The sequence below is a fragment of the Puntigrus tetrazona genome, unplaced genomic scaffold (genome assembly GCF_018831695.1).
Source record: "Puntigrus tetrazona isolate hp1 unplaced genomic scaffold, ASM1883169v1 S000000283, whole genome shotgun sequence".
NCBI lineage: Eukaryota > Metazoa > Chordata > Actinopteri > Cypriniformes > Cyprinidae > Puntigrus > Puntigrus tetrazona.
Window position 1 is genome coordinate 867,501 of NW_025047944.1, and position 27,500 is coordinate 895,000.

The 27,500-nt window shown below is 36.0% G+C and overlaps 3 protein-coding genes across 4 annotated transcripts in view; 1 reads left to right on the forward strand and 2 right to left on the reverse strand.

Annotated features, from left to right (window-relative positions):
- The window catches only part of ppifb (peptidylprolyl isomerase Fb), a 5,804-nt gene extending 3,299 nt beyond the window's left edge, over positions 1-2,505 (reverse strand). For both annotated transcript variants that reach the window (XR_006248638.1, XM_043231219.1), the window contains exons 1-6: positions 2,284-2,505; positions 1,794-1,824; positions 1,437-1,525; positions 967-1,063; positions 101-176; positions 1-22 (exon numbers count right to left, since the gene is read on the reverse strand). The exon at positions 1-22 is cut by the window's left edge. Coding sequence is in view for 1 of the 2 variants with exons in the window: in XM_043231219.1 (XP_043087154.1) it covers positions 1-22; positions 101-176; positions 967-1,063; positions 1,437-1,525; positions 1,794-1,824; positions 2,284-2,433 (465 nt within the window). In the remaining variant the exon portion in view is untranslated. The remainder of the gene's footprint in view (positions 23-100; positions 177-966; positions 1,064-1,436; positions 1,526-1,793; positions 1,825-2,283) is intronic.
- LOC122333538 (zinc finger CCHC domain-containing protein 24-like) overlaps positions 1-6,586 on the forward strand; it is a 21,150-nt gene extending 14,564 nt beyond the window's left edge. Inside the window, exon 5 of the mRNA XM_043231218.1 lies at positions 6,486-6,586. The gene's annotated coding sequence lies outside the window, so the exon portion shown is untranslated. The remainder of the gene's footprint in view (positions 1-6,485) is intronic.
- Positions 3,371-27,500, reverse strand: part of LOC122333541 (zinc finger MIZ domain-containing protein 1-like) — a 37,514-nt gene continuing 13,384 nt past the window's right edge. Inside the window, exons 3-23 of the mRNA XM_043231220.1 lie at positions 25,106-25,229; positions 24,712-24,825; positions 23,261-23,366; positions 17,212-17,350; positions 17,007-17,121; positions 16,704-16,915; positions 15,969-16,167; positions 15,681-15,890; positions 14,736-14,897; positions 14,045-14,089; positions 13,793-13,961; positions 13,502-13,643; positions 12,334-12,544; positions 12,139-12,244; positions 10,970-11,130; positions 9,825-9,892; positions 9,675-9,743; positions 8,850-9,085; positions 7,519-7,679; positions 6,531-6,737; positions 3,371-5,546 (exon numbers count right to left, since the gene is read on the reverse strand). Of these exons, the coding sequence (XP_043087155.1) occupies positions 5,439-5,546; positions 6,531-6,737; positions 7,519-7,679; positions 8,850-9,085; positions 9,675-9,743; positions 9,825-9,892; positions 10,970-11,130; positions 12,139-12,244; positions 12,334-12,544; positions 13,502-13,643; positions 13,793-13,961; positions 14,045-14,089; positions 14,736-14,897; positions 15,681-15,890; positions 15,969-16,167; positions 16,704-16,915; positions 17,007-17,121; positions 17,212-17,350; positions 23,261-23,366; positions 24,712-24,825; positions 25,106-25,174 (3,009 nt within the window). The 5' untranslated portion in view covers positions 25,175-25,229 and the 3' untranslated portion in view covers positions 3,371-5,438. The remainder of the gene's footprint in view (positions 5,547-6,530; positions 6,738-7,518; positions 7,680-8,849; positions 9,086-9,674; positions 9,744-9,824; positions 9,893-10,969; positions 11,131-12,138; positions 12,245-12,333; positions 12,545-13,501; positions 13,644-13,792; positions 13,962-14,044; positions 14,090-14,735; positions 14,898-15,680; positions 15,891-15,968; positions 16,168-16,703; positions 16,916-17,006; positions 17,122-17,211; positions 17,351-23,260; positions 23,367-24,711; positions 24,826-25,105; positions 25,230-27,500) is intronic.

Here is a 27,500-nt window from a genome sequence, read left to right on the forward strand (position 1 = left end):
CACCACGTGCCGTCCGTCCAGCCTGGACAAAACACACACACACACACTCGGTCAGCACACCGGCTCGTCCGCACTCACAGCACGCCAAACATGTACACACCACTCGGTTTTGACGGTGCATATGAAGAACTGCGATCCGTTGGTGTTGGGTCCGGCGTTGGCCATCGACAGGATACCTGAACACACACACACACACACACACACACACACACACACACACACACACACACACACACACAGGTAAACTACTTAATCCGTGTTTAAAGGACTGCTTCTGGTGTCAAGGAGTGTTTTTACACAAACACACCTTACGTGATATTTACACCACAAAAAAGATCCTAAGGCATTTTGTTATAATAAATATAGACATTAAAATAAGGATATTTCTAATATAATCCTTAAAGCAGTGGCAAGTAAAAATACAATTATTACTGTGCTAATGTTAAGAACAAAATTAGTTTAAATAGTGTTTTAGTATTTAAAAAAAAAAATTAATTTAGCAGTTAGATTTATTTTTATTTCAATGTAGGTTTTAGTCGTTGCACTTGTCATTTTTTAAAGATTGTTTTAGTTTTAATACGATATATATATATATATATCAATATATATATTATTTTATATATATTTTTTTAAATGTATGTATTTATTTACTTATTTCCCATTTAGGTTTTAGGCATTTTCAAACAATTTTATCATCGTTTAAAACTATTTGTAATTATTTTTTGACAGGTTTTCAGTTTAACTTTAATTCATTAACTTTTCCGTTCAACGCTCAAGCAACATTTCTAATATCTCTTTTCGCTTTGTTTTTCCATCTAACATTTCTGCTATATTTTAGCTTCAATGCATAAAATCTCTCTTAATAATTCGAGTTGAGAGAAACAGGAGCAGCTCTTATAGCGCCACCTAGAGGAGTCTCTGCAGAAAACCTGATGAACAAAGGAAACTCATTCAAGAGTGTTTCACCTGGTCCGGTGTGCTTCAGTCTGAAGTTCTCGTCTGGAAACCTCGGGCCGTAGATGGACTTTCCTCCGGTCCCGTTGTGATTTGTAAAGTCTCCTCCCTGAGTGAAACACAAACCGGTGTAAAATAAAAGCAGGTTTTTCACTGAAATCACGTGCAAACGTTTGCAGCATGAAGCAATGCGTCATCAAATGTGATATTAGTCACGCGGTTTCATTCACATGCATCATTAAAGGGATTTAACGCAATGCAACTGATCTCACTGGCTCATGATGATTCACCATTTAGCTCATTTGCAATTTAAAAAAGCACAAATCTACAAAATATGCATGAAAAACTGTTTTCAATGTTTAGAGTCAGATGAAACGGCCTGGCTTTGATTCCTCCGGTCTGAAGCTCTAATCTAAGGCCGAGCCCAGCGGCGTAATGAAGCTCGTGCAAGGCGTGTGTGCTCTCCTCCACGATCCCGTCACCTGACACATGAACTGTGGAATAACTCTGTGGAAGATGGAGCCTTTGTATCCGAAGCCATGTTCCCCGGTGCACAGAGCTCTGAAGTTCTCTGGAAAAAACACACAAAATCACACACGAGGAAAAAAAGAGAAAAAAAGCATGCTTTGTCTTTCGGTTTTATTTACACTAGTCAGCATTTCAAGTGGGTCGAAAAAACCTCAGAGCTGTTTTAAGACAAGAATGCATGTTTTTTCAGGTTTTGATCCACTTCAAACGCATGCTAAACAACTCATGGCTCACCAGGAGCGCATATACACTACTACAACTACAAAAAAACAACACCGTGTGATGAATACAAATACTTTTAAGTGCTTTACCTGCTGTTTTGGGCACAACATCCGCATTCAGCTAAATTGCAGTTCAGGAAGAGAGTTAAAGGTCAAATCAATGAGAAACACACACACACACACACCAAATAATGCAATATAATCACATTGCTAAATAAGTGCATGCTAAATAAATTTGCTTGATCGTGTAAATTGAACAGAAACACGTTACACGATGTAATATTATAAAGTAAAGTATTTTGGATCATTATAAGTAGTTTCTAAAAATTCCACTATGGAGAAGGCTGAGCTTATGAATATTAATTAGTTCGAGGTGCCGTTACTCGCGGAGCGTCCAATCACGCGTTCGAATTGATCTTCGTAACCCCGCCTCGTATTCGTCGATTGGCCGGCCGTCTAGCGTCCGGCGTCCTATCAGCCAATCAGACAAACAAACTCGACGAGCGTCGCGGTGCGTCATTAATATTCATCAGCCGAGTCTTCCGCATAGTAGAGTTCGTAAGCTCTCTCTCGCGCTCACTTCGAAGGTGACTCGACCGAGCGGCTCGTTATCCGCCGCGATGTCGAAGAACACCACCGGGTTGTTGTTGGCTTGAGCTCCGGTGGCGTACATGCGCGCCGCGGTGAACGCCAGCGAGCACAGTTTAACCCTGTTACTGATGATTAACATGCTGACTCCGGTAACCGACTCCGCTGAGGACCTGTTCCGCAGGAAGAGCTAAAGCGTCACACGGAAGCGCTTAAGAGCGCGCGCGCGCGTGTGCGCGTCAGTCACGCGTCATAAATAGACAATAAATAAATACAAGGAAATTAATGCAAATACTTCATTAACATATATATAAGCTAAAATTATATGCCATACATAAAAACAAAAGTACAATGTTTTTTTTATATTATTCAATAAAAAATGTGATTATGTAAAATAAAATAAAATGTAGCTATATATTAAAAAATAAATAAATAAAACAATATATATATATATATATATATATATATATATATATATATATATATATATATATATATATATATATATATATTACATATGTTATGACTGTTAAAATCTAATAAACACCCTACAGGCATATTGTTTATATAACCTAATATTAGTACTATTAGTTACCCAATTTAAAATATTGAAGTATGTTATATGCAATAAATTTATAATAAAAATATAATAAATATTTAAACAAAAAATGAATGCATGTGAATATAAACCAATTATATATATATATATATAGTATAAATAAGTATAACATTTTAATACTTAGTTTAATGAAATTGAAAAAAAAAAAAACATTTAATCTATATATAAATACATTTAAATATAAATAAATAAATATATTTAATATAATATAAAAAACATAACAAAATGTAGAAATCTTCAGAAAGTTTATGACCACTAAAATCAAATGAAACCACACACACTTTTTTTTAAACATTATTACTATTGGTAACATGATTAATTAATTTATTGTTAACTATTGTGAGCTTTAGGTACCGTCATTAATTTATTTCTGAGTTATAAAACTGATCCTCTTTTTAAAACAGACTCGTAGGCAAACATGACATTTGAGCCGCACGCTGGTAAATGATTACCCACCGAAAGCAGTTTATGAACTCATTTAATCAATAATTCGGCTTAATAACACACTAAATATCAGAAGGGCATGGAGTTTGTTGAGGTTTGTACGAGTGCATGGACCAAAGAATCACAATCCAATGCTTTATTTCTGCTTCACACCGTGTGAAAATGACGTGACATAATCATTTCCAGCGCGAGCGAGACCTTTGAGCTTTCAGGACCTCAGTCATTCAGAATCAGATATTAAAATCATCCGCACCTTTGATAAAAAAAGGGAAGACTCGAGTCACATATTCAAGAAATTCTTTGTCTGCGTTTAACATTTTTCTCCACGCGATGTAATCGTCGGAGCAAGTGTTAAAGTATAAGAACGATAAAAAATAACTTACCAAAACAAAAAATAATATTAAAAAAACGATTCAGATGGCCGTTAGCTTTTACATACAGCTGCCCTTTCTACAAATAAACAAACCTGTATAGATTTATTTCACATAAGGCTGTCGTATTTACTTATACATATTAACAATATTTCTCATATTAACACCAAAGTCTGTATATCAGTAAAATATCCTCCTCCGACCTCTTTACACAGTACTGCTTTCTTAAGTGGAAGTGTGTCTCGTAGCATTTCCGTCTCGCTCCGTCTGAAATAAACACAGGCTGCGCTCACAATCATCATTTCTATATGGATGTAGTGTGTTTCCACTCATTAACGTCATTTTCAGATTAAAAGTTGTAATTACGACATACTCCATCAAAACGAGGACATCAACATTAGCTTAAAAAGTCCACATTATAATACTTTTTTTTAAAACCTCACTTTTTCTTTTTAAATTTCAACATTTTTGTCATTTTTTTACTTTTATGTCATAGTTATGACAGCAGTAATTGTATAGTTTATATTTCCAGCTCAATCTCAATCCTGTCAGTTTCAGTTTACCTCATGACTATAACCGTGTCATAATTTCAATGTAGTATGCCATAACTTTGGATTTTGATCTCATAGTCTTTACTAATGCCATATTTTCAATTTAGTGCGTCACAATTACAACTATTTATCTTATAATAATGATCGTTTTTTACTTTTTTATCTCATTAACGAATTATCTCATAGTTTTAACTTAAGCATGTCATAATTTAGATTTATCTCATAATTATGATTTGAGTCAGAGATCATTTTGACTTTTTAAGACTCATAATTTTTTATTATCTCATAACTGAGACATATATATAATTTATAATATATATAATAATTTTGACTTTTTATCTCATAATTATGACCGTCATAATTCCCACTTTTTTAAATCGTATAATTATGACTTTAGTTAAAAATTATGAGATGATATAGATGTTTTGTATGAGCCAGGTCGTAATTTCTTATCTCACAATTGACATATTTCAGACTTTTCGTCACTTCAGCGTTTATCTCATAATTCTGATTTAATAATTCACGACTTCTCGCGCGACAGAAAGAGGCTTACTTGGTGAGCAGAAGAGAAACTTCTTTCAAAAACATTAAAAAAACTTCTGGGCGCTAATGCAAACATGTATATTTCAATGCAAATATATAAAATAGTGTGCATTCTGAACGCAGCCCATGTGTTTCACACACGAAGAAACCGATGTATTCACAAATATTTACACGAGCGTCTCAAAAATAATACGACTGCATGATGAAGAGAAGTGAACTAGTTCCCTTTAAGTTTCCAAACGACGTGATTTGTTTCGGGTAAGAGCTGTGCTTCGATCAAACGTGCGAGAAGGGCCACGAAGAAACAAAACGGCTTATTAGACAGAAACACGGCATGATGGCGGCGGACGGATGCTTGCCTGGGTCTTCGTATCAAAATCGAAGCGAGTAGAAAAACGCTAGCACGCGTTGACTAAAAAAAGAGTTCATTTCTCGCAGTCACTTGCCGACAAAGGTTTTAAAAACACCGAAACGCTTTCCGTTGTTAATAAGGATGCAGAGATAGTGGTTCCTGACGGCATCCGCCCGTCTGTCGGCGCTGGTTTTGAAATCTGTGGTCTTTGCGGGAAGAGGAAGTGACACTAAGTGCATTTCGCTGCTAGCCGAGGGGTCGGACGCCTCAGTTGTTCTCAAACAGAGACAGGAGGTCGTCGTTGCTGCTGCTGGGAAGGTCTGGAGGATCCAGGTACGACAGAAGATCGTCTGGATTCATCAGATCCGGCAGCAGCTGCAGGACCAAAGCAAGCCACACTTACACACAGCCATCTCTCCCGCCGTACATGTCATAACACATGAAGAGTTCAGATGCAGGAGCGGGTTCTTCAGGCTCCTAAGTTTAGCTTCGGCAATCTGACTTTAATGCCAATGAATGCATTTTTTTTGTATCTGAAGTCTCTATATATAAACATACAAAATCAGCTTGGTTTCGTCTTGTAACGTACAATATATAAACATATTTTAGAAGAAATATAACGTTGATATAAGTGATAGAAAACAGTGAACTGTTGTTATTAATACTACTGATGTTATAGGTTTTTGTTATTGCTTTAGGCTGTAATTTATAAACGTAACTTAAAATAAGTACAATAAAACTACAATAATTCAAATGCATTAACAAAACTGAAATATATCAGGGCTGTAACGATACACTTATCCTACGATTCACGCTTATCTTCCAAACCATTAAACTGATCCTCAGTATCCCTTGTTAGTGGACACCTGAGTGAACAGAGCACATGTGGGTCATTATTTACTTCCTCATTATCTTCAGCTGGGATGTTGCCATGACAACGAACGCGGCAGATATACGCGTATCGTTACACCCCTAATATATACAGACAAAAAAATGTTACGTATAATTACTCTTTGTACAGAACAATAAACACGAATTATTATTGTTTTGTTATTTAATTTTGTTATTATTGTTATTATTTGTAGGAAAGAGCATACAAAAGCAATAATAAAGATGAATATTATAATATAAATATAACATATAAGTATAAAAAAATTATATTTTAAACAAAAGGTGAAAATAGTTTTATACAAAATCATGTGCATTTAAAATACATTGCTAGTTATAAATTATGAATATGCAACACATTATTAACGGTATTTTTATCTACTGCGTTATTTAATTGATCAGAAATATCTCTTTTGTCTCGTTCAGCATGTGAATGTTAATAAAAGGAAGAAGTAGTCGGTCTGAACTCACATCTAAGGAGGCCTCGCGCATGTCTGCGCCGCTCTGACCTCCACACTGACCCTCCAGGCTGGCCGAGGGGTTAAAGGTCATCTCTGGGTGCATGTGGCTGCCAGGGGCGGAGCTGAGCTGGCTGGGCGGCGGCCTGCAGGCGTGGGGCGGGCCGCTGTGATGTAACGGCTGTACACTGTGCTGCAGAGGATTGTGGGATTGAGGCGTCTGTGACAGAGAGCAACATTACTATCAGCTGGTATTATTATTATTATTATTATTATTGTAAAAATAGCATTATACGAATCAATTTGTTTAAAAGATGAAAGAGTAAATTGATGATTAAATTAAAGATGAACAGCATATCGGCATTGGCTGATATCAGTGTTTGCATATAATATTAAACATAAAATAGCAAACAAATAAATGAGTAAAGGTGAAATTAAATAAAATGTGCAAATATTAAAAAATAAATGTGATTAAAACAATGAAAAAGACAAAAAGTATAGTAAAATCTACAGTGAAAGTGCAATAGAAGTATAAAAAGAACTATATACATATATGTAATTAAAAGCAACATAATAGCATGCATACTGTCAGTGTAATACTTAAAAAAATGCATTATTTATACAAAACTGTATATTTAAAACATTGACATAGCACAAATGTATGTACAGAACATCATGAATGTGTGTGTGTGTGTGTGTGTGTGAGAGAGAGTGTGTTGGTATTTGTGGTTTATGGTTTTCATACTGTACAAACTGTATGTGTTATTGTCCTACACCTAAACCTACCCCTTACAGGAGACTTCATGCTTTTTTAGATTTTCAAAAAACACCATTTAGCATGTTTTTTAAGCCTTTTGAATTATGGGGACGTTGGCAGTGTCCTCATAAACCACCTTCAGATTGTAATACTTCTGTCATACCCATCTCATTAAACACATGTGTGTCCCCATTAATCACAAATAAACACATTTGAGTGTGTGTGTGTGTTTTGAGTGACTCACAGGGTCCTGCAGTGTGTGTGTCAGGCTGTCAGAGGTCGAGAGGTCAGTGGGGGGGTGAGACAGGTGCGGCCCCTGAACGAACTCATTCGCTGATGATGATGATGATGATGCGTTGCCATGGGGATAGTCACCAAACTTACTGTGGCCCTGGAAACGGTTGCCTAGGAAACAGATTACATAAGAACATGCACATTTGTACTTCCCGAAACCGCTCCATATCTCTATATAGTGCACTACATAAGTTTTTACCCACAATGCATTCAGATTTCGAAGCACTGGAGCGCTATTTGCCACAATCCAATGTGTTAAAGCAATCTTTAGCAATCACAGTCTTGTTTCAGCTTTAAAGTTTATTTCATGGCATATTAATAGGTTATTAAAATATATGACGCTGACATTAACTACATTTAATATTTCACAAATTTATTATTAACCTAAAAAAATTCTAATAATTTTAAAATGTTCATCTGCAGGTAGAATATTAATTCTGATGTGAAATTAGTCACCTGAGGGCGCTTTAAGATACTAAAAGGCAAAAATAAATGCTTAAATTTATGAACATGTTTCAATATGCATTTATTTTTGTTGACTATTTTAACAGCATTTATTGAATGATTATGCACTTGTAAGCATTACAAAACTAATTATTAATATAAAACCATAAAGCTGACCATGGTATATATAATTACATTTAGTCATTTAGCAGACACTTTAACCAAAGCCATTGACAAAAGAAGACAATAACATAGCAATCGAAAAATAAAATAATATAAAATAATACATATAAAGTCTTTTGAGTGTGACTGTTATTGATATTATTTTCTAAAATAAGGTACATGTGATATAAAAGTACATGGATCAAAGTCATTTTATGTCCATAGAAAGGACATTAAATATAAGGGTCTACTTTTAAGGTTTCAAATACGTTTCTGGAGAATAAAATGTCAAAATTTGCTTGAAATAATGTTACACTGTCATTCAGTGTAAAATTTAAAAATATATATTATATATATATATATATATATATATATATATATATATATATATATATATATATATATATATATATATATATATATATTGTTTTCTATTCGGACGCTGGACGGTTGTAAAAAACATTTCACTGCATGTCGTACCATGTATGTGACAAATAAAATTTGAATTTGAATTTTTTCAAAAAAAAAAAAAAATTACAATTGAAATCAATTAGTCTTTTAATGTGTCGTAAATTGATTTTGTTGTAAATATGCCTGACAAGATTGTTGTTGGCTACTTTCGAGTGCACTAAACTGCCATACACTATATAGGGATTAGTGAGCGAGTGAGTGTACCTGGGCTGATGTACTGGATGGTGTTAATGTTGTTCTGCGGCGGGTACGGCGACGCTCCCGGGCCGAGCTGAGCGATCATCTCCATCACGTTGGGCAGCACCATCTGACTGGGACTGGTGGTTTTGAAGCGCTTGGACATGAGCCCGTCCGGATCTTCCTTTATGTGCGGCTCTGATTTGATCAGCACCGGCCTCCAGCTGCAGGACGGGTCTATCGTGACCTCCTCGAACTCTGAGCTGCGACGACAGAAAACAGATCTGTGCAAAACACCGAAACCTACGGCGGCCGAGAGAGCTCAACTTCAGAAAACACACGCAAACTGAAGAAAACCCAGCAAATTAAGATGATTTATCTTCATCGGTTTGACAAATAATCACAACTAAATGCAAAGCCACGGTTTTATTATAGTAAAAATGTAGAATAAACCATGGTTAAACTATAGCAGGTGTTTTTTTTTGCCATGACTTAAGTTAAGCATTAACTAGGCACTAATACTATTAACTATACTCATTTTATTTGCATTTATCTTTATTTTAAAGCAAGACTGCCTGCAGTATCTCCCCTTAAAATATATATAGACTATTTATTTATTTTTATAGTGAAAGCATGGTTAATGTTTGTAAACGGAGCCTTGCATAATGGTTACAATAACTGTGAATTCGATCAGCTTAAGGTCGTGTGGTTTTGTGCGTATTCGCAGCATTTGTATTTCTCTGTGTGTGATTTGCTGTCAAGCTGATGCTGCCAAAAGATCTCTTCTTAATTTGCAGAGCGTTGAGCTTTCTCTGGTCCGGCGTCCAAAGCGAGCGCTAAATGCTGCCTTACTTCTGAAGAGCGTTCAGGATCCCCCACATGTACTGATCCACCTCCAGACCCTCCAACAGAGCCGCTTTACTGAAGAAGAGAAACACAAAATCAGCTCTGCATCACTCAAGCATCTCAGTGGTGATCTGAGGACGGAGCTGGGGATCTTACTTGCACACCGGACATCTCCATGTGCCCCGCTCACAGTTCAGCTCCAGATAGGACTCCAGGTCAAAGCACTGCAATATTATCACAACATCAACACAACGTTTAGACAACATTACCGCACTCACGTGTGGATTTAGACACATTTTGGTGCCAGATATATAACGTAATGATCCTGTTCCCTTTTTAATACTTTAACATGAATACATTTAATCAGAAAATATGCATTAAATTGCTCAAAAGTGACAGTAAAGACATTTATACTGTTGCAATGAACTTTCTATTCATCTGTGAATCCTGAAAAATTAAATATATCATGATAAAGCCACCTAAACATTGAGCGGCACAACTCCTTTCAACGTTGATAATGATCAGAAATGTTTCTTGAGCAGTAAATCAGTACATTAGAATGATTAGAAGATCATGTGGCTCTGAAGACTGGAGTAATGATGCTGCGCATCACAAAAATAAATAACATTTTAACATATATTCACATAGAAGACAGCTATTTTGAATTGAAATAATATTTCTCAATTTTACTGTTTTTATTGTAATTTTTTATAAATAAATGCAGCCTTGGTGAGTATTACAAATATCAATCAATCAATCATTTTTATTTATATAGCGCTTTTAACAACACAGGTTGCATCAAAGCACTATAGGTTGTGCTGGTATGGTAAATGGTAATTTTTGCTAATTTAAAGACATGTTTGTCATTTGTTTTTATATTTTAAACTTTACTAAAGGCAATGCAAATTTTATATAAAAACTATTTTTATAGAATATGCAAAATCCAGACTGTGTATTAAGGATTGTGTTTGCGTGTTTTCTACCCTCTTTAAGGCCAATTCTACAAATAAAAAATGTATTTGTAGTGATTTTGACAATAAACATTTTTTTTTTAACTATGGAAGCCCCTGAATAAAAAATAAAGTTATTGAGGTCACACAATGGTTATAAAGTTAGAATTCTGAGATATAAAAGTCGCAATGTTGACTTTAATACTCGCAATTGTGAGATAAAAAGTCACAATAACCTTTTTTTTATTTTTTATTCAGTGGCGGAAGCAGGCTTCCGTAATTAACAGACATAAAATAACATTTGGTGAAATAAAACCCTGTCTGATATCCCAGCGAGCGCTCAGGCCGGACCTGCACGTGTTTGCAGTCGTGGCCCCTCGCCGGCAGCTGGATGCGTCGGAAGGTGATCGGACATTTCAGAGAGATTCTGATGGCCGTCTGCTCCACTCCATCATCACCGTTCAGACCGGCGCCGGCGACAGACACGGCCACGCTGCTGAAGTTCCTCTTCACTGACGGACACAGAGAGAACGAAGACTCATGAATACACTCGCAACGACTTACAGATGACGACAATGGAAGCAGTCGAATTTTAATGACATAATGCATGAAAACAGGTAGAACAGAAAAGCTAGTGTTCTTTTTTTTGTGTAGGAAACAAAAAGTTCCAGTATTAAATTAATAGAGTGCTAGAAGTCTAAGAGGTGCACGTTTTTTAAAGAGTAGAATTAGAATAGAGTCCGCTAGAGTTACAGGGTCAAATAAAGATGGAAGAGATGTGTTTTAGCCGATTCCTGAAGATAGCTGTATATGGGTCAAAGATGAAAAAGGGTTTAATGCTTTAAATTAGTGTTGTTTTTCTATATATATATATATATATATATATATATATATATATATATATATATATATATATATATATATATATATATATATATATATATATACACACACATTTATATATATATATATATATATATACACACATTATATATATATATATATATATATATATATATATATATTATATTTGTTTTTTTTTTACATTTTCTGTTCAATTTCATTGTGATTTTGCTTCTGTTTTTCTGAGCAAAAAATAAATATGACACATTTTGGCTGATTTACAGAAAACACCCACTAAAATGTCATTCAGTGTAACAATCTTTTCAGGCGTATTTACAACAAAAAAAATCTATTTATGACACATTTAAAGACTAATTAATCTCACCCCACACACTAATTAGTTGTAACGTTACATTTTAGATTGCTCTTTGTTTTATATATTTTATTTTGTACCAGTCAGAATAAGGTTGTTGTTTTTAGATAAATATAGTGTCACCCTGAATGACCCTGAAGTAACATTATTTTAACTAAAATCATTTTATTCTCCAAAAACGTATCTGACACCTTAAAAGTAGACATTTTACTTAAACTTAATGTGTTTTCTATGGACAAAAAGTATCTTTGGATGGACATCTTTGACCCGTGCACTAGACAAACGGCTGAGACGGAAGCGGTACCTTTAGTGATGCAGTGTTCGGCCGTGAGGAGCCTCTTCCTCAGTAACCCCTGCAGCACCGATCGGACGGACGGCCGGTGAACCAGCTGAAGGACAAACAGGTGCGACTGCAGAGAAAACACATCACAGACGCTCACGAGACATTCACTGGAGTGTGTGTGTGTGTGTGTGTGTGTGTGTGTGTGTGTGAACTCACACAGCAGCAGGCCGTCACTGTGATCTGGATAGTGTTTCGGCCCGGCTGGCACACGTGCTTCAGGTGCAGGGGTTTGTGGGAAGTCTTGTTGTCGCCCCGTTCGATGGTGAGCGGCGTGGCGTTGACGCTGACCTGCACCGAAGCCGGCCAGTTCGTGTACATCTGCCTGTCCTCGTGATGATAACACTTGAACTGAAGCTCCAGATCAGACCTGACACACAAACACACACAGATGAGAGCAGGAAGACTTTGTGTGTGTGTGTGTGTGTGTGTGTGTGTGTGTGTGTGTGTGTGTGTGTGTGTGTGTGCATTTGCAATAGTAGAGCACCTATAAAACACAGGGCTGGGAATTGCCATTCAATATTTCATATTACATGTTAAAATTCAACATATTATATATCTGACATCTTAAACATATACATGCATACATTGGTTTTTATATATACATAATACATATACACAGTATACACACATTTATTTTGGATGTGATTAATCAGTATTAATCTTTTCACAGCACTAATTATATTGAATACACTTTGACTTAATGATCAACATGTTTAAAAACATTTCAAATATTTAATAAAAAAATATTCTAAAATACTGTAATAATAAAAAAGATTTTGTTTTACTCTTATATAATTAAATGTATATTATTAAATAGAATAAACTCAAATTAATAAATTGTTAAATGTATATTAAATAAAAACACTGGTGTGGTCCAGTATTACAGTTAACATTTAATTGCATACTTGTTATAATTTTATTTTAGAATTTGTTAAAATAAATTACTCTTAACTTAATTATCAGAATAAATAATAAACTAAAACATTATTAGTTACCTTTTACTGCATCAATCATTTTAACATAATGTTATTATAATATATTGTTATAAATTATTATTAATGATATTATTATACTAAAAATGTATTTTAAAATAAAATAAATTAAAACAGTTACTTAAGCATTTTATTAGAATTTATTATAATTTTTTTACTTTATTATAAATATTATTACTTATAATACATTAAATTATTTAAAAATATATTTAATTAAAACAGTGGTGTGGAGTTCAGTATAACAGTTACTTTATAATAATTTTATAAGAATTTAAAAATCAATTTGTCATCACGGTGACCATTTAAAAGCCCCTCTAGTGATGGTGACTGACCTCCACATGAGTGTCTGGTGGACAGTGGGCCGCAGGTGGAAGATATGATTACTGACAGCCAGGTTATGTTCCAGTCTGAACGGCTCCAGAACCACACCGTCCCGAACCGGGAACGTCAGACGGAGATCCTCGGTAGGGTTACCTAGGAAACAAGCCTATTTAATGATTCTAAGCAATCATGTTTGCTCTCAAGTCAATGTATTTTATACAAGAATGTATTTTATTTTTCCTGGAAAACAAGATGAATCATTTTTAAGAGCTTGGTCAAGATGATCTGATATGATATGACACCTGGAGGAGGCGGCAGTGCATTAATGTTGGGTTTGATATCAGGAGGAAACGGGGGCTTCATGTCCTGGTTCGGCGATAGATATGGTGGCATATTACTTCCTGGGGTCACGGGAGGCGTGGGGTCGCCTGGTAATGGAGAGTGAGGGTAACCGCCCATCGGCCGGGGAGGCTACAAGTACAAGACAGCACAGAAGAACAGGTAAACACCTGAAAGTGTGAATAAACCAGCTGCTCACTGAACATCTAACGCACCCCGTTATAATGAAAGTTTCCTGTGTTGAAGTTATTGCTGGGTTCCTGTAGAGACAGAGAGAAAAAGACAATATTATGGGACTGGATTGTTTTTATATGTACACACTACCTAAGAATTTGGCTATATAATATTAAAATACATTTGATTAAATTTAATTATGAATATATAAATGATAAAATGACTACATATATACATTATATGTATTTACAATATATTAGAATAAATTATAATAGTAATAATAATACTTATTATTATTAAAATAGATCATTTAAAAAGGAAAAGAAAAAATGTTTTAGTCCATTTATTATAGCAATCAATTAAAAACATAACTTAAATTATAATAAATAATTTTATCACTGTAAATAAATAATAGTATTACAATAAATAATTTTATTAAAATACTAAATGAAAATAAAAATAGTAAATAAAATAGTAAATAGTAAATGAAATTACTATTTAAAAAAATTAATGAAATATGTTTATATATTTAATTATAAAATTTTACATGATAAATTACATTATAATAAATGATTAATTATATTATTATAAAAATATATTTTAAGAAATGCATCCATCGCACACAAAAAAACTATTTGGTTTTTGTAGTGGCGGTGATTTAAAAATCTTCTTTCTTTTTCTTTTTTTTGAGATGAAGGTGTTTCGGAGGGCAGTATGACTTTAGCGCAGGACCTTGTAGAACTGTCCCATGCTGCCGGGGGTCTGGTACTGAGTGGGCATCCTCTGAGCGGGGTAATGCGGTGAAGAGACGCCTCTGCTGGGGGCAGCATTCGGATACTGACCCTGCTGAGACGAAAACTGCCCGTTTGGTCCAAACTGCTGCCCGTAGCTCCCCTGCAGAAAAACAAACACTCACACTGAAATCCTAAAGACATCCAAGAACGTAAAAACAGAGACGCTGGTTTTTGGGGCTCAGGTGCGTAACCTTTAATCAGCAATAGATACAATAGGCATTAATGAGCTTCAACTAAAAAAAATAATAAACACCCAAAATAATATGATATGATATTAATTGTGTGATCTTAATTAAGATTTAATTTAAATCTTATTCTTGTTGTGTTTTTATATATAACTTTATATATGATGTATGATAGAATAGTCTGTAATATAATATAAGAATTTCATGTAATATAATAGAAAGAAAATATTTGAAACACCTCAAATTAAAATGTACAATTATATATAAAAGCAAAAATACAGTTTTAACATAGGTCTACACAATTTTAATATAATATACAAATGTATATATATATATATATATATATATATATATATATATATACACACATATACATTTTTTATGTACTATTGCAAAGTAAAAATCTAATTTACTGTATATTTTACCAGCGTTAGGTAAGTTACTCTTTTAATTCTCTTTTAATTCTTTCAAATAAATGATATAAAACTGAATAAATGATTCTTAAACTGACCTAAGTATTTAAATGACAAGTTATAAGCACACATTTTAACCTTAGATGCTACATTCTGATGTTACGTCCTCTATGTTGTATATACAGAATTGCTAACTGTACTTCATGGAAAGTAATCCCTTGCTTTACTTTTGTAAGGCAGCTTAGTAATTTGTTCTGTATCTGAGACCCAGGCTGCTGTCCTCACCTCTGCAGGATAGGCTCTCTTCACCCCCTGCACCGGCCGTGGCCCATAGCCCTGCTGGGGCGTCCTCTGACCCCCGTACGGCCCCATCTGGCCCCGCGGCTGCCCCATGTTCATGGCCCCAGGGTGAGCGGGGGGCCCCCGGGGGCCGGGCTGGTTCACAAACGGAGTGCTGTAAGCCTGGTTTGGTCCCATTTGAAAGGAGGAACACATCTAGAACACAAACTCTGTTGAAACTCATTGTTTATAATAATCATCTAATTAGTGTGACGATTACGGACACTTTCTCACCGGGCCGTACTGGTTCATGTCCTTGTGTTGCGTCTCCTGCAGCGCGGCAACTGTTGCCGTGGCGGTAGCGGTCGCCGTAGCGGCGGCGGCGGCCACAGCGGCGGCGGCGGCAGCAGCTGCTGGTTGGCTGAAGTCTGAAGGGGGGCGTGTCTGTGCAGGCAGGCCCATCCCACCTGCGTGGTTAGGACCGCCCCCGTAACTGCACAAAAAGTTTTTTATTTTTTTTACCCAAAACATCAGTTATCTTTTTTTAAAATTGTTTAAAAGGCAAAACCTAAGGCGTGTTATTGCCGTCTCGGCAATGGATGCACCGCAGTGAATGGGTGCCGTCAGAATGAAACATGACAACAATCCATAGCACTCCAGTCCATCAGTTAACATCTGGAGAAGACAAAAGATTGAACAAATCCAGCATTAAAACATTTTAAGTCTATAATCCACAATAACTCTTCAGTATAAAAGTGCATCTCCTGTTGTCTCTCACATTAAAATCCAGCCACAGATTTGTTTGGAGATGTTTTATAAGCGCTGCTTGATCTGTGCAGATTTTACTCCTGATTCAAACCAGAAAATTTTTTTCACTGGATGAAGAGTTATTATGAACTCTTAATGCTGGATTAGTTTTCTCCTGATTATGTAGTGCTGTGGATTATTGTGATGTTTTTATCAGACTCTCATTCTGACGGCACCCATTCACTGCAGAGACATTCCTCCAGATCCGATGAAGAAACAAACGAACCTGTTCCCGAATCCTCCTCCTCCTCCTCTCCTCCTCCTCCAGGGTAACTGGATCTCCCGTACATCCCCGGCTGCATGTAGGCCTGATTCGGATTGGCCTTGGCAGGAAACTGCTGTTGTCCAGTAAACTGTGCCGGGTTCATCCCTCCATTACCTCCCGTCATAGGGTTCATGTGGCTGTTTGGGTTCGCCATGGGGTTCCCCAACACCTAAACACACAACACACACAACACACACGCGCTTTATAACATGCACTCAAACAGCAGCACGCGTTCCAAGCGGTGTTAAATACACTCTCACCTGACTCTGTGATGTATTGGTGACACCCCATACAGTGGTCACCACGGAAACCGAGCCCGGCGGCTGATTGGTGTTTTGTTGCCAGGAGACGGAGTCATACTGAAATGATGCATCACTATGGAGATAGGAAAAAGGAGGTAAACAGTTAACATGTGCAACAGTGTGTCAATGTGTGTGTGTGTGTGTGTGTGTGTGAGAAACTGACCCATGTGACAGCGCTGGTTTCATGCTGTTGATGTTGGCCTGCATCGGGTTCTTGCCCACAGATGGATCGGGTTGTCTGCTTTTCTGATGACGCAGCAGCAAAAGTCGACCCAGATCCTCACACCATGAGGACAGCAACGCTAAACAAACACAAACACACATTAAATGGGTCATATTCAATATATGGGTCATATCATTTGACGTTTTTCCCCCGACGTCCTGGAGCTCTTTTTTTTCTCTCTCTCAAAAACATGTTTTGAGTTCTGAATTTTGCATGTTTTCATAGTACCCCTCCTCAAAGAAAAAGAGAGAAAGCTGATTTCTCATGACATGAAGAATTTTCCATGTTTAAAAATAACTAAGTTAAATGTATACAACTTGAATACATTTTAAATGTATTAAAAATTACCACTTTTACCTTTTCAATATTTACAAATGAGTGTTATTTTAGTATCATTACGACGATAATATTATACCATAATATTTTAGATTTTTAAAAATGATTTGTTTTTTATTTTAATTCAAGTTTTAGTTATTGTGTTGTATGCATTGATTACTTTTTGAATTTTTTTTTCAGTTATAAATTCAGTTATTTTATTATATCACTTTAACTAAAATAAAATGAGATATTTATGCCTTTTCAAAATATTTTATTTTCTTTTATTTTTTTTTCTTTATTTTTTTTTAGTTGCTGCAAGATCTAAAGCATTTGACTATATTTAGTGCATTTCAAACAAATTAAACAATGAAGTAAGCATTATTTATTGCACATTTATATGTTATAAATGGGCGAAGTACTAATTATGCACACTCGTTGAGCTGAAACTGTCAACTTTTCACTAAATTAAGCACAAAATTACCACAAAATATCACTATAAACCTGTAGATGGAACAAACACATGAGAGTTGTTGACTGAATTTGATAAAAAGATGTAGTGGGGTCATGTATCATCAGGTTTAAACTAATCTTTTTTGCTATAACATACATCAGACTACTTCACTCGTGTACTAAGAGCTCAGAATCTGTATGATGTGTGATCTATCAGAGATGAAACAGATACGAGCAGACAGGGACAGATCTGCAGTCTGATGAAACACACACAAAAACACACCAGAGGGCCGCTGTCAGCTTCACTCACTCATGTCTGTGTCATTTTCTATTTAGGATAAGCCACAGTTTAACTATCAGTTTCTACCCTGAGAGACACCCGGACAAAATTACAGACTGTGCATAAGTGTGTGTGTGTGTGTGTGTGTGTGTGTGTGTGTGTGTGTGTGCGTTAGATAGCCACACACCGAATTAGACTTTATCTTTAATTATATACAGGTTTCAACAGTCCAAAGCCTGATAAAATCATTATTAGGGGTAGTTAACGATGTCTGCTGGTAATCACAAGGATGCAGGTTAAAATCTCATTAGTTTGAATGAAGCACAGAGTTCAGAGGAGACTAAAACCCGTTCTTTCTCTCCATGGAGATTTCCAAAACAATAAAAACAAACATCTGAGCTTCAGTGAAAAGGAAGAATCTCAGCGCAAAGAAATTCATTTGCGTAATAACTTATTTGCAACAGCTCCAAAGTAGCATTTGTCAAGTGTTTTTGTTTTACATGCAATAATTCTGCTCAAAACATATTTTAAATACATGCTAAATATATGTTGCAAGTGCAATGAAAAATATATTTAGCATCAAACTTTATACGCTAAAATAGATTTAGGCAAGAAAATCACATTGTTATTATCGTTCTAATTCTAATAAATGTACTAATAATACAAATAGGTACAAATAAAGTGCAGCACGTGCAAAGAACGCAATAGCTGTAGCAGCTTGAAAGAATACTACAGCAAAGGTATCGCTTTCCTTATTTAAAGTGGTTTTAAAATGATGTATTAAACTTCAGATCAAATTCACAAAGACAATTTATCCAAATTCATTTACAAACCCATCGTATTTGTGTTTTTTAAATGATGTTTTAAATGCTGTGCTTAAAAAATGAAATCAAATATAGGAATCCCCCAAATGATTTACTTCAAATATTTCCCTTTGAATTTTTATGAGAACTTTAAATAGTTTTACAATTTAAAATATTGAAATAATTTAACACAATGTTAAATAATGGTTGATTAATGTATATTGATAATCACCTGACGTGCTGGGCAATAAATAAAATACAAAAATTTTGTTTTTAAATAAATTATTAGCTTTTCATTATCACCCCCCCCAGCATGATGTGTGTGTGTGTGTGTGACTCTCTGACCGGCTGACAGCACAGATACACACAGCTTCAGTGAAAACTGAGTCTGTCAGGATGATTCTTCCTAACACTCATAGGGTTACAGTAAGAAACACAAGCCTCGTCGTCTAGACAAGCGGTAAACTCTCTAAACGCCTCCACTCAGAACAGAGCGAGTGTGTTTTACATTCCATTAAACGAGTGGCTTGTTTTGTTCATGCTTGAACTAGTTATAAACCAGCAGTGGAGTCTGAGCCTGACAGAGCCCTCATCTAACCTGAACCACAATAATGCTACACACACACACACACACACACACACACACACACACACACACACACACACACAGAGACAAACACACAGACACACACACACACACACACAGAGACACACACACACACAGACACACACGACACACACACACACACACACTGCACACGCACACACACACAGACACAGCACACACACAGACACACAAAGGCACGCACATGCACACTCACACACACACACAAATACAGACACACACAAATACAGACACACACACACACACACACACACAGAGACACACACGACACACACAGAGACACCACACAGACACACGTACACACACAGAGACACACACAGACACACACACACACACACACACACACACACACACACACACACACACACACACACACAGAGACACACACACACACACACACACACTCACAGACACACGCGCACACACACACACACACAGACACACACACACACACACACACACACACACACGCACACACACAGAGACACACACAGAGACACACACACACACACAGCACACAGACACACACACACACACACACACGCACACACACACGCACACACACAACACACTCACACACACACACACACACACACACACAACACAGAGAGAGAGAAACACACACACAACACAACACACACACACAGAGAGAGAGAGAGACAAACACACACACACAGAAATAATGAAAACACAAGCGGCTGCACTGTATTTGAGCTGTTTTTCAGAGCGCTGTGGTGAATGGAGGGTTAATGAGTGTCTCTATCTTCTGCGAGCAGCTGTGAAATTCTTGCTGTCTACTGAAGCAAAAGCAATTAAGAGCGACTGATCTGCAGGGATAACCACCAGCGAGATACAGACTCCAGCAGTGTATCAAAGACATAACCAAGCTTCTTTAAATCAAAACACCTTTGAACAGTTCAAAAGTGCGAACAATTAAAAATGAATGCATATTTCCATTTTAACTTTTATTTTAATTTTGATACGATTTATTTTTGGAATTACGTACCATCCAGGCTTGTGTGCATCTTTTAATGGGTTTGTTTTGTGATAAAGACTGCATTATCTGCTCATTTCACGAAAACTTACCAGATAATCTACAGTATAATGCATGTATTCTGACCCAATGTATTGTTGGCTTTCGCTACAAAATATGCTGATAATGACCGTTTTTGTGCTCCAGAGTCATATACATTCATATTTACAAATGCATATTTAAATAATACCTATAAGTAACAGCTGATTTGGGCTATATTTCATATTCACGATGATCTAATTGTGGAATATATCGTTCAGTCTCTGCATGGCATCAGTATTACTGTATATGAATTTTTACTTAGATTTCAATCAGTTATCTAAAAGTGGCGGTTTGAAACATGTGAAATGATTCTCAAGTGATTCAGTGTTTGAATCACAGTATTCATATATTAAATCCATCAGTAATCCTTTTTGGACCTATATGCATTATCAGAGCAAAATAACAACAACAACTGATATACTCTTTGAAATATAATGTAGTCAATATTAAGTTTATTGTATTAAAGTAATATCATACATGCTATGATCTTCTCCAACATCTGTAATATTGATTGGAGTTAACTGATTTGTATAATGTAGGAAGAAAAAAACTGACAAAGCTATCAAAGATTTAACCGCATTTGACCGCAACGTCGCCGCTGACCAATCAGAATCGAGTTTTCCGGAGAGCCGTGTAATAAGTGATGTTGAAGCGCGCCGTGATCGATCATCAAGCAGAAGCTGTCAGTGTCATACACAGATCGATCCTCTTACTGTCAGACGCTCAGCAGTGAACTGAAGAAGTGCTGAAAACCCCAAACACACACCCAGTCTAGACCGACATCGCACAGCCATAAACCTGAGTCTGTTTCTGGCGAGGAAAGAATCGTTCTCAGACAGTATGAGACACAAATCACTCCGACACAGCGGCTTTCACTCACCACTGCTGGAAAAACCATAAAAAAGAACAAAAAAAACCTGCTTCCTATGAAACACATGACCCTCAAGTTGTTGGACAGCCCTGCGATCCTCAAAACAGCACAAAACTAGATGCCATGGATGATTACAGAGCCTTAAAATGGTCTTATGATGTGATTTCAATTTATACTTTCTCTTTGGAGTGTTACAAGGTGTTAGTAGTTTCAAATTATTCTTTATAAAAAGGTACGACTTGTCCACGTCCCTCTAAAGCAGCTGATTTATCCGCGCCCCCACTTTTCTACGTCTCAGAGTGGGTTCGTTTGCGTAACTCCGCCCAAATGTTTACACAAAGAAAGAAGGCGGAGCTAGTGTTCTGTCTGTAGTGTTGCTGCGGGCGCCATGTAGTGAAACTGCTTTGTGTGTGCTTCCAAGAGAGGACACAACTAGAAATCAGTGTTAATTTGTGTTTATAACACTGTTCCAGAACAGTTCAACACACATTTTAGAGCGTAATTACTGAGCAGTGCTTGTTGTTTGTCGTTTCATCACGAATGCAGACATGGTGTTATGTTTTACGACGCGAGATGCAACCAAACACGTAAAAGTATCAAGTCATTATAATCAGTAATTACGTCCTGGATGCTACAAATGTGATAGAGCCGGGACACGGCATCACTTTATAGTAAGGGGTATAACATTTCCACCAAACGCTAGAGGGATTCGGCCAATCAGAATGCCACATTTGACCCCTTTAATTATAATTCTGTCTTAAATAATAATTCTGTCGAAGTGCACATGAAGAAAGAGAATATGATGAAAAATCAGTCGCTGAACGCATAAGTTTCTAGTTTTACATAGTATATCATACATAGGCATATCAAACTAATTTACTTTCTCAGAACTTATTTACAAATAAAATATGTAAGAATTAATTACACCAACTTTATGTTCTTGATGGCACAGGGTTATTATAGTTAGGAAAAAAAAAAATTGTTAATTGTTGTTTTGCAATGAAAAAAACTTTACCTGAAGTAAAAGACAAAACTGGGAATTATTTTATTTTTATTTCAGCTAGTTGCCAGGGCAACATTTTTTATTTAAATTTATTTACATTTTTGAATAAAATACAATAATCTTTTAAAAATAAAAATCATGCTAAAAATAAACGAATTAATTCAAATACAAATAAACAAGTATAAAATAGCTAACTAAAAACAACAAAAACACAACAGAATTGCTAAAACTTTTTTTTGGTTAAATTGAAAACGGAAATTAAAGAATTTGAAGAAAGCGATTATAATAAAGTTTATAATAATGATATTAAAATAACACTGGCACTGTGTCTTAAATGTTTTTGGGTGTAAATATATGTTCTCTAAATTACGAGCCTCAAAAACGGACCATAATGTGCTCTGCGGGTAGTAAACTAGTTAGTCGTGTAACCATTCTGCTCAGTTTCTCCCAGCTGACCAGCAGGTCCAAAAGCACCGTTTTTGAAAATGCCAAAAATGTCAAAATGTCATGTTTTGCAGTTTAATAAGCGAGCGGAGACAATGGTAAAGGATGGAGGGGTCTCACCTGCTGATTTGGGGGTGAATTTGTCTCTGTTTGCAGCACAAACAGCCAGCAGACGATACCCCAGATCCATGTCATAACCCTGCTGACCGGCCACACGACTCACCACCTGACACACACACACACACACAATATTCAAACATGGCTGAAGTCTCGGCGCTTGTGCATGCATGCTTTGTCATAGTTAAATGGGGTGGTTGCGGTTTTGGGTTTTTTGGGGGAATAAAATCTCTGTCCTGATTTGCAAACCCTCGTCAGGTCGGCCCACGTTAAACAGCACCACACCCTGAGGCCTGAAACACAGACATGAAGGAAGCAATCTTTCATATCTGCGTCTTAATTACAGTTAAACACACATCATGTGTGTCTAAAGCGCCTAATTAAACTTCTGAGGGAGGTTTGGTTTAGCCCTTTTTCCACAGTCTCCCTAAATGCAGCTCAGATCTGCACGCCAGCGCAAGGACATTCTGCTCTTTCTCTGCTGTAGAAACTCAATCAGACATTACCGAGTCACTTCATAGAATAAACGTTTTCAAAATATGTAATATAATCGAACAGAATATATTCAAGCAGGATACTGCAGAAACACAATATAACAGAGCAGAACCATTTAAAACTAAATCAATTAAATATATCAAATAAAAAATAAATTAGTTAATTAAAGCACAACCGAGTAGAAACGTAGAATAGATTAGATTACAATGGAAGAGAGCAGAAGAAAATGTAAAGTATAAATGTGATGCGGATTAGACAGAAAAAACTAAACAAATCAATACAATAAATTAAAATACAACAGAATACCATAGTGCATTAAATTGGTCTGAATAGGAAAGTTGTAGCAAATAAAGTGATGTGCAATGTGATAGAAGAGTAGAATAGAAAATACAGACAAATAGAAATATGAACAGAATCGAATAAAATGTATATAAACTAGAGCCAATTAAATGGAATAAATGAATGCACAGCAAAACAGAGTAAAAAGGTGTAGCAGAACAGAAGAGAATTAATAGAATAGAATAAAAAAGCACAAGAGTATAATGAAAAAGATTTCAATAAAACACAACTGAACAGAAAAGAATAATATTGGATAAACTTAAATTGGACCAGAATAGAATAAAATGATATACATTACAGAGAGTCGTCAAACTATTAATTCATCCAGAACGAAAGGTTTTGTTTAAATAATATAATTGTATTTTATAATGTATATATGAATATCTAAATATCAAAATATACATGTTTCCACAATATATTTAAAAGTAGGTTGTAAGTGGTGACTTCTTCAGAAATGTACAGTAAAAATCATGCATTTAGTTAAAAATGACACATAATAAAACACTTTTAACCGCAATGATAATATGTTGCGATTAAACTTTGCGATTGAGTTTTATATGATGTTCCAGGGTTAACAACAGTGGATGAAAGCTGCCTGAAACGGACTGATTCGACCTCACCGTTAGGCATCCCATCAGGCTTTGCTCAAAGGGCCGCTGGAACGCTCGTGGATCTCCACACCAGTCCAACAGTTCGGTCGCCGCCGTCTGGAAATTGGCTGGATTTTGCAGGTGCTGATAAAAGAAAATCACACTCAAACATCATCCCTGTAAAAATGTATTTAGTATTTAGTTCTTATTGTTTATGCGAGTGTACGCCTTTCAGGCGTGAATGAGGCCCTTGAAACACAAAAATACTCACTAATCGCTAATCTACAGGAAATTACTGTCTACCCAGGTGTCCTGTAGGGGGCGTCACAGTTTATATTTAACTGCAGAGGAACTGGTCAATTAATGAGACTAATGGAGACCCTAAAGGTGTTCGTAAGGTCTGTGTGGAAGTGTTTTCTCTCACCTGTTTGATGCAGTGGAGCCGGTCGTTGGTTTGCTGGATGTGTCTGTCCATGGACGGGAGAGAATTCATCCTGCCGGACCGGACCGTCTCTGACCCTACTGCCCGGCCATCCAACGCTCAGACCCTGAAAAACACACTCCATTTAGACACGGGGCCAGATTCAGTGATCTTCAGAAGATCACAGAGGGTTTATGTCAGGCCAGAAAGGAAGAAACCACCTAGCAACCAACTAAAACAGTCTAGCAACCACCTCACAACAATAACACTTTCTTGAAAAATGTGTAAGAATGAGTCATGCAACATCATTCTTAACCAAGCTACAGTTTTGGTAACATAACAGTCTGCTCTGGGAGTTAGCATATTAATGAGCATTAGCTGATGTTTAGTTGGAAAGATACTTATTATTAGTAAAATATCTAAAGCAGACTATAAAAAAAAGTTTTCATTTAGCAGAAAACCAAAAACAAATATTTTTATTAATACATTCATTATGTTTATTTAATTTACAACTGAGTTATCAACATTTTTACTGCACTTAGGATTTAAACTATGGCTACAATAAAACCCTGTTTTCATTGAAGATTTATTTAAACAAATATTAAAAAATAAAAACAATAGGTCAAGAAAAATCAGGGTGATTATAGATAAACCACAAAAGCTAAAAAAAATAAATAAATAACTAAATGTTTCATTACGTTACATGATTTCAAATCTAAAGAAAGAAGACAAAAGCTAATTAGCTAAAACAAACTATTTTAATTGAACCGGAAGTACTAAGATAACTAAAACTAAATACATTTTAACTAAACAAAAATTAATAAAAACTATTAAAACTAAAAATAAAAAAAGAGACGAAATCTCACAATGTTTATCACATTAAAGTGAATACAGAAAATATTTGATAAAAATCTAATTCAAAATAGTATGTCAATTATATTTTAATAATGCCAGTAAAACGATAATAAATATATGATATTTTTATAATAAATATAATTGCACGATATATAATGCATAAAATGCTGCTCTCTAAAAATTGTATTTCTCCCTCAATGTACTTTTTTTTCTTTATAATTAAGTAGTACATAAATGCACAGCTATTTAATCAACCATTAGATAAATGTGTGTGTGAGCAGCAAGCATTTCTGCTATGAAATAATGAAACCAGGTCAGAATATGAGAGCCGATTCCATAATCACATGATATTACAGTCCCGTTTACATCATCCGTCTCAGACGCTGAGTGATATTTATAGTGTAAACGAACAGTATATGTGCCACTGCAGACAGCCAGACTGAAGAATCCCAGAATGCACCAGTAAGAGTTTGGCAAACATGCAGGATCTCTCGATTACTCGCAACTATCAGACTGAGACTGCAGCGGCTGGGACGCTTGCATAACTAACAGACGATGTGCTGAGACAGGCCACATCACACACACACACACACACACACACACACACATACATCCCTGGGACAGGCTGGAGGATGATGGGAAACATGACGAGAAGCAGAGGGAGTGTTTCCTGCTGTTTAGTGAACGACAGTAAACCTCCACCATCACAAGACTCTCGTTTGTGTTACATCACTCAGTGACAAAACAACATGTCAGACGAGACACACACTAAAGCTCCAGACATCTGAGTGACACGCACACACACACGCACACGCACACACACACGCACACACACACACACACACACACACACACACACACACACACACACACACACACACACACCACATTTATGCAAGCATTAAGAACCAGGAAGAGTCACAAAGTCATAAGTGAAACTAAAGAACATGGCTAAAAACAGAGGAAATAAAGCAATCTGTGCAGTTGCTGATGTATTCTCTATTTATGAAAATACAGAGAATGAGTACCACATTCACGATCCATTTTACTAACGATTAGCACATTCTTAAACTTTCACGCTCAATTATTGCCATCCTCATACACCATCACCCTGAACGATTTAGTATTTACACACCATCAACGTACTGAAAAATTATTCAATCATTATCATCTCCATACAGCATCACGTTAAAACAAATTCTTCCATGTTGAATGATATTTATAAACCATCACACTGGATGATTTCTGCATTCATACACCAACAACCTACTCCACAATCACCATACCAAACACGTTTACATATTCATACACCATCATGTTGAGCAATTATCATTTTCATACACCATCACAGTTACCATATTCATAAACCATCACACTGGACAATTATCAAGTCCATAAACCAACACACTGAACACATTTCTGTATTCATAGAGCATCAACATACTGAGCAATTTACACAGTCATACACCATCACACTAAATCACTATCATATTCATAACCCATCACACTGGACGATTTCTGTATTCACGATTATCATATTCAT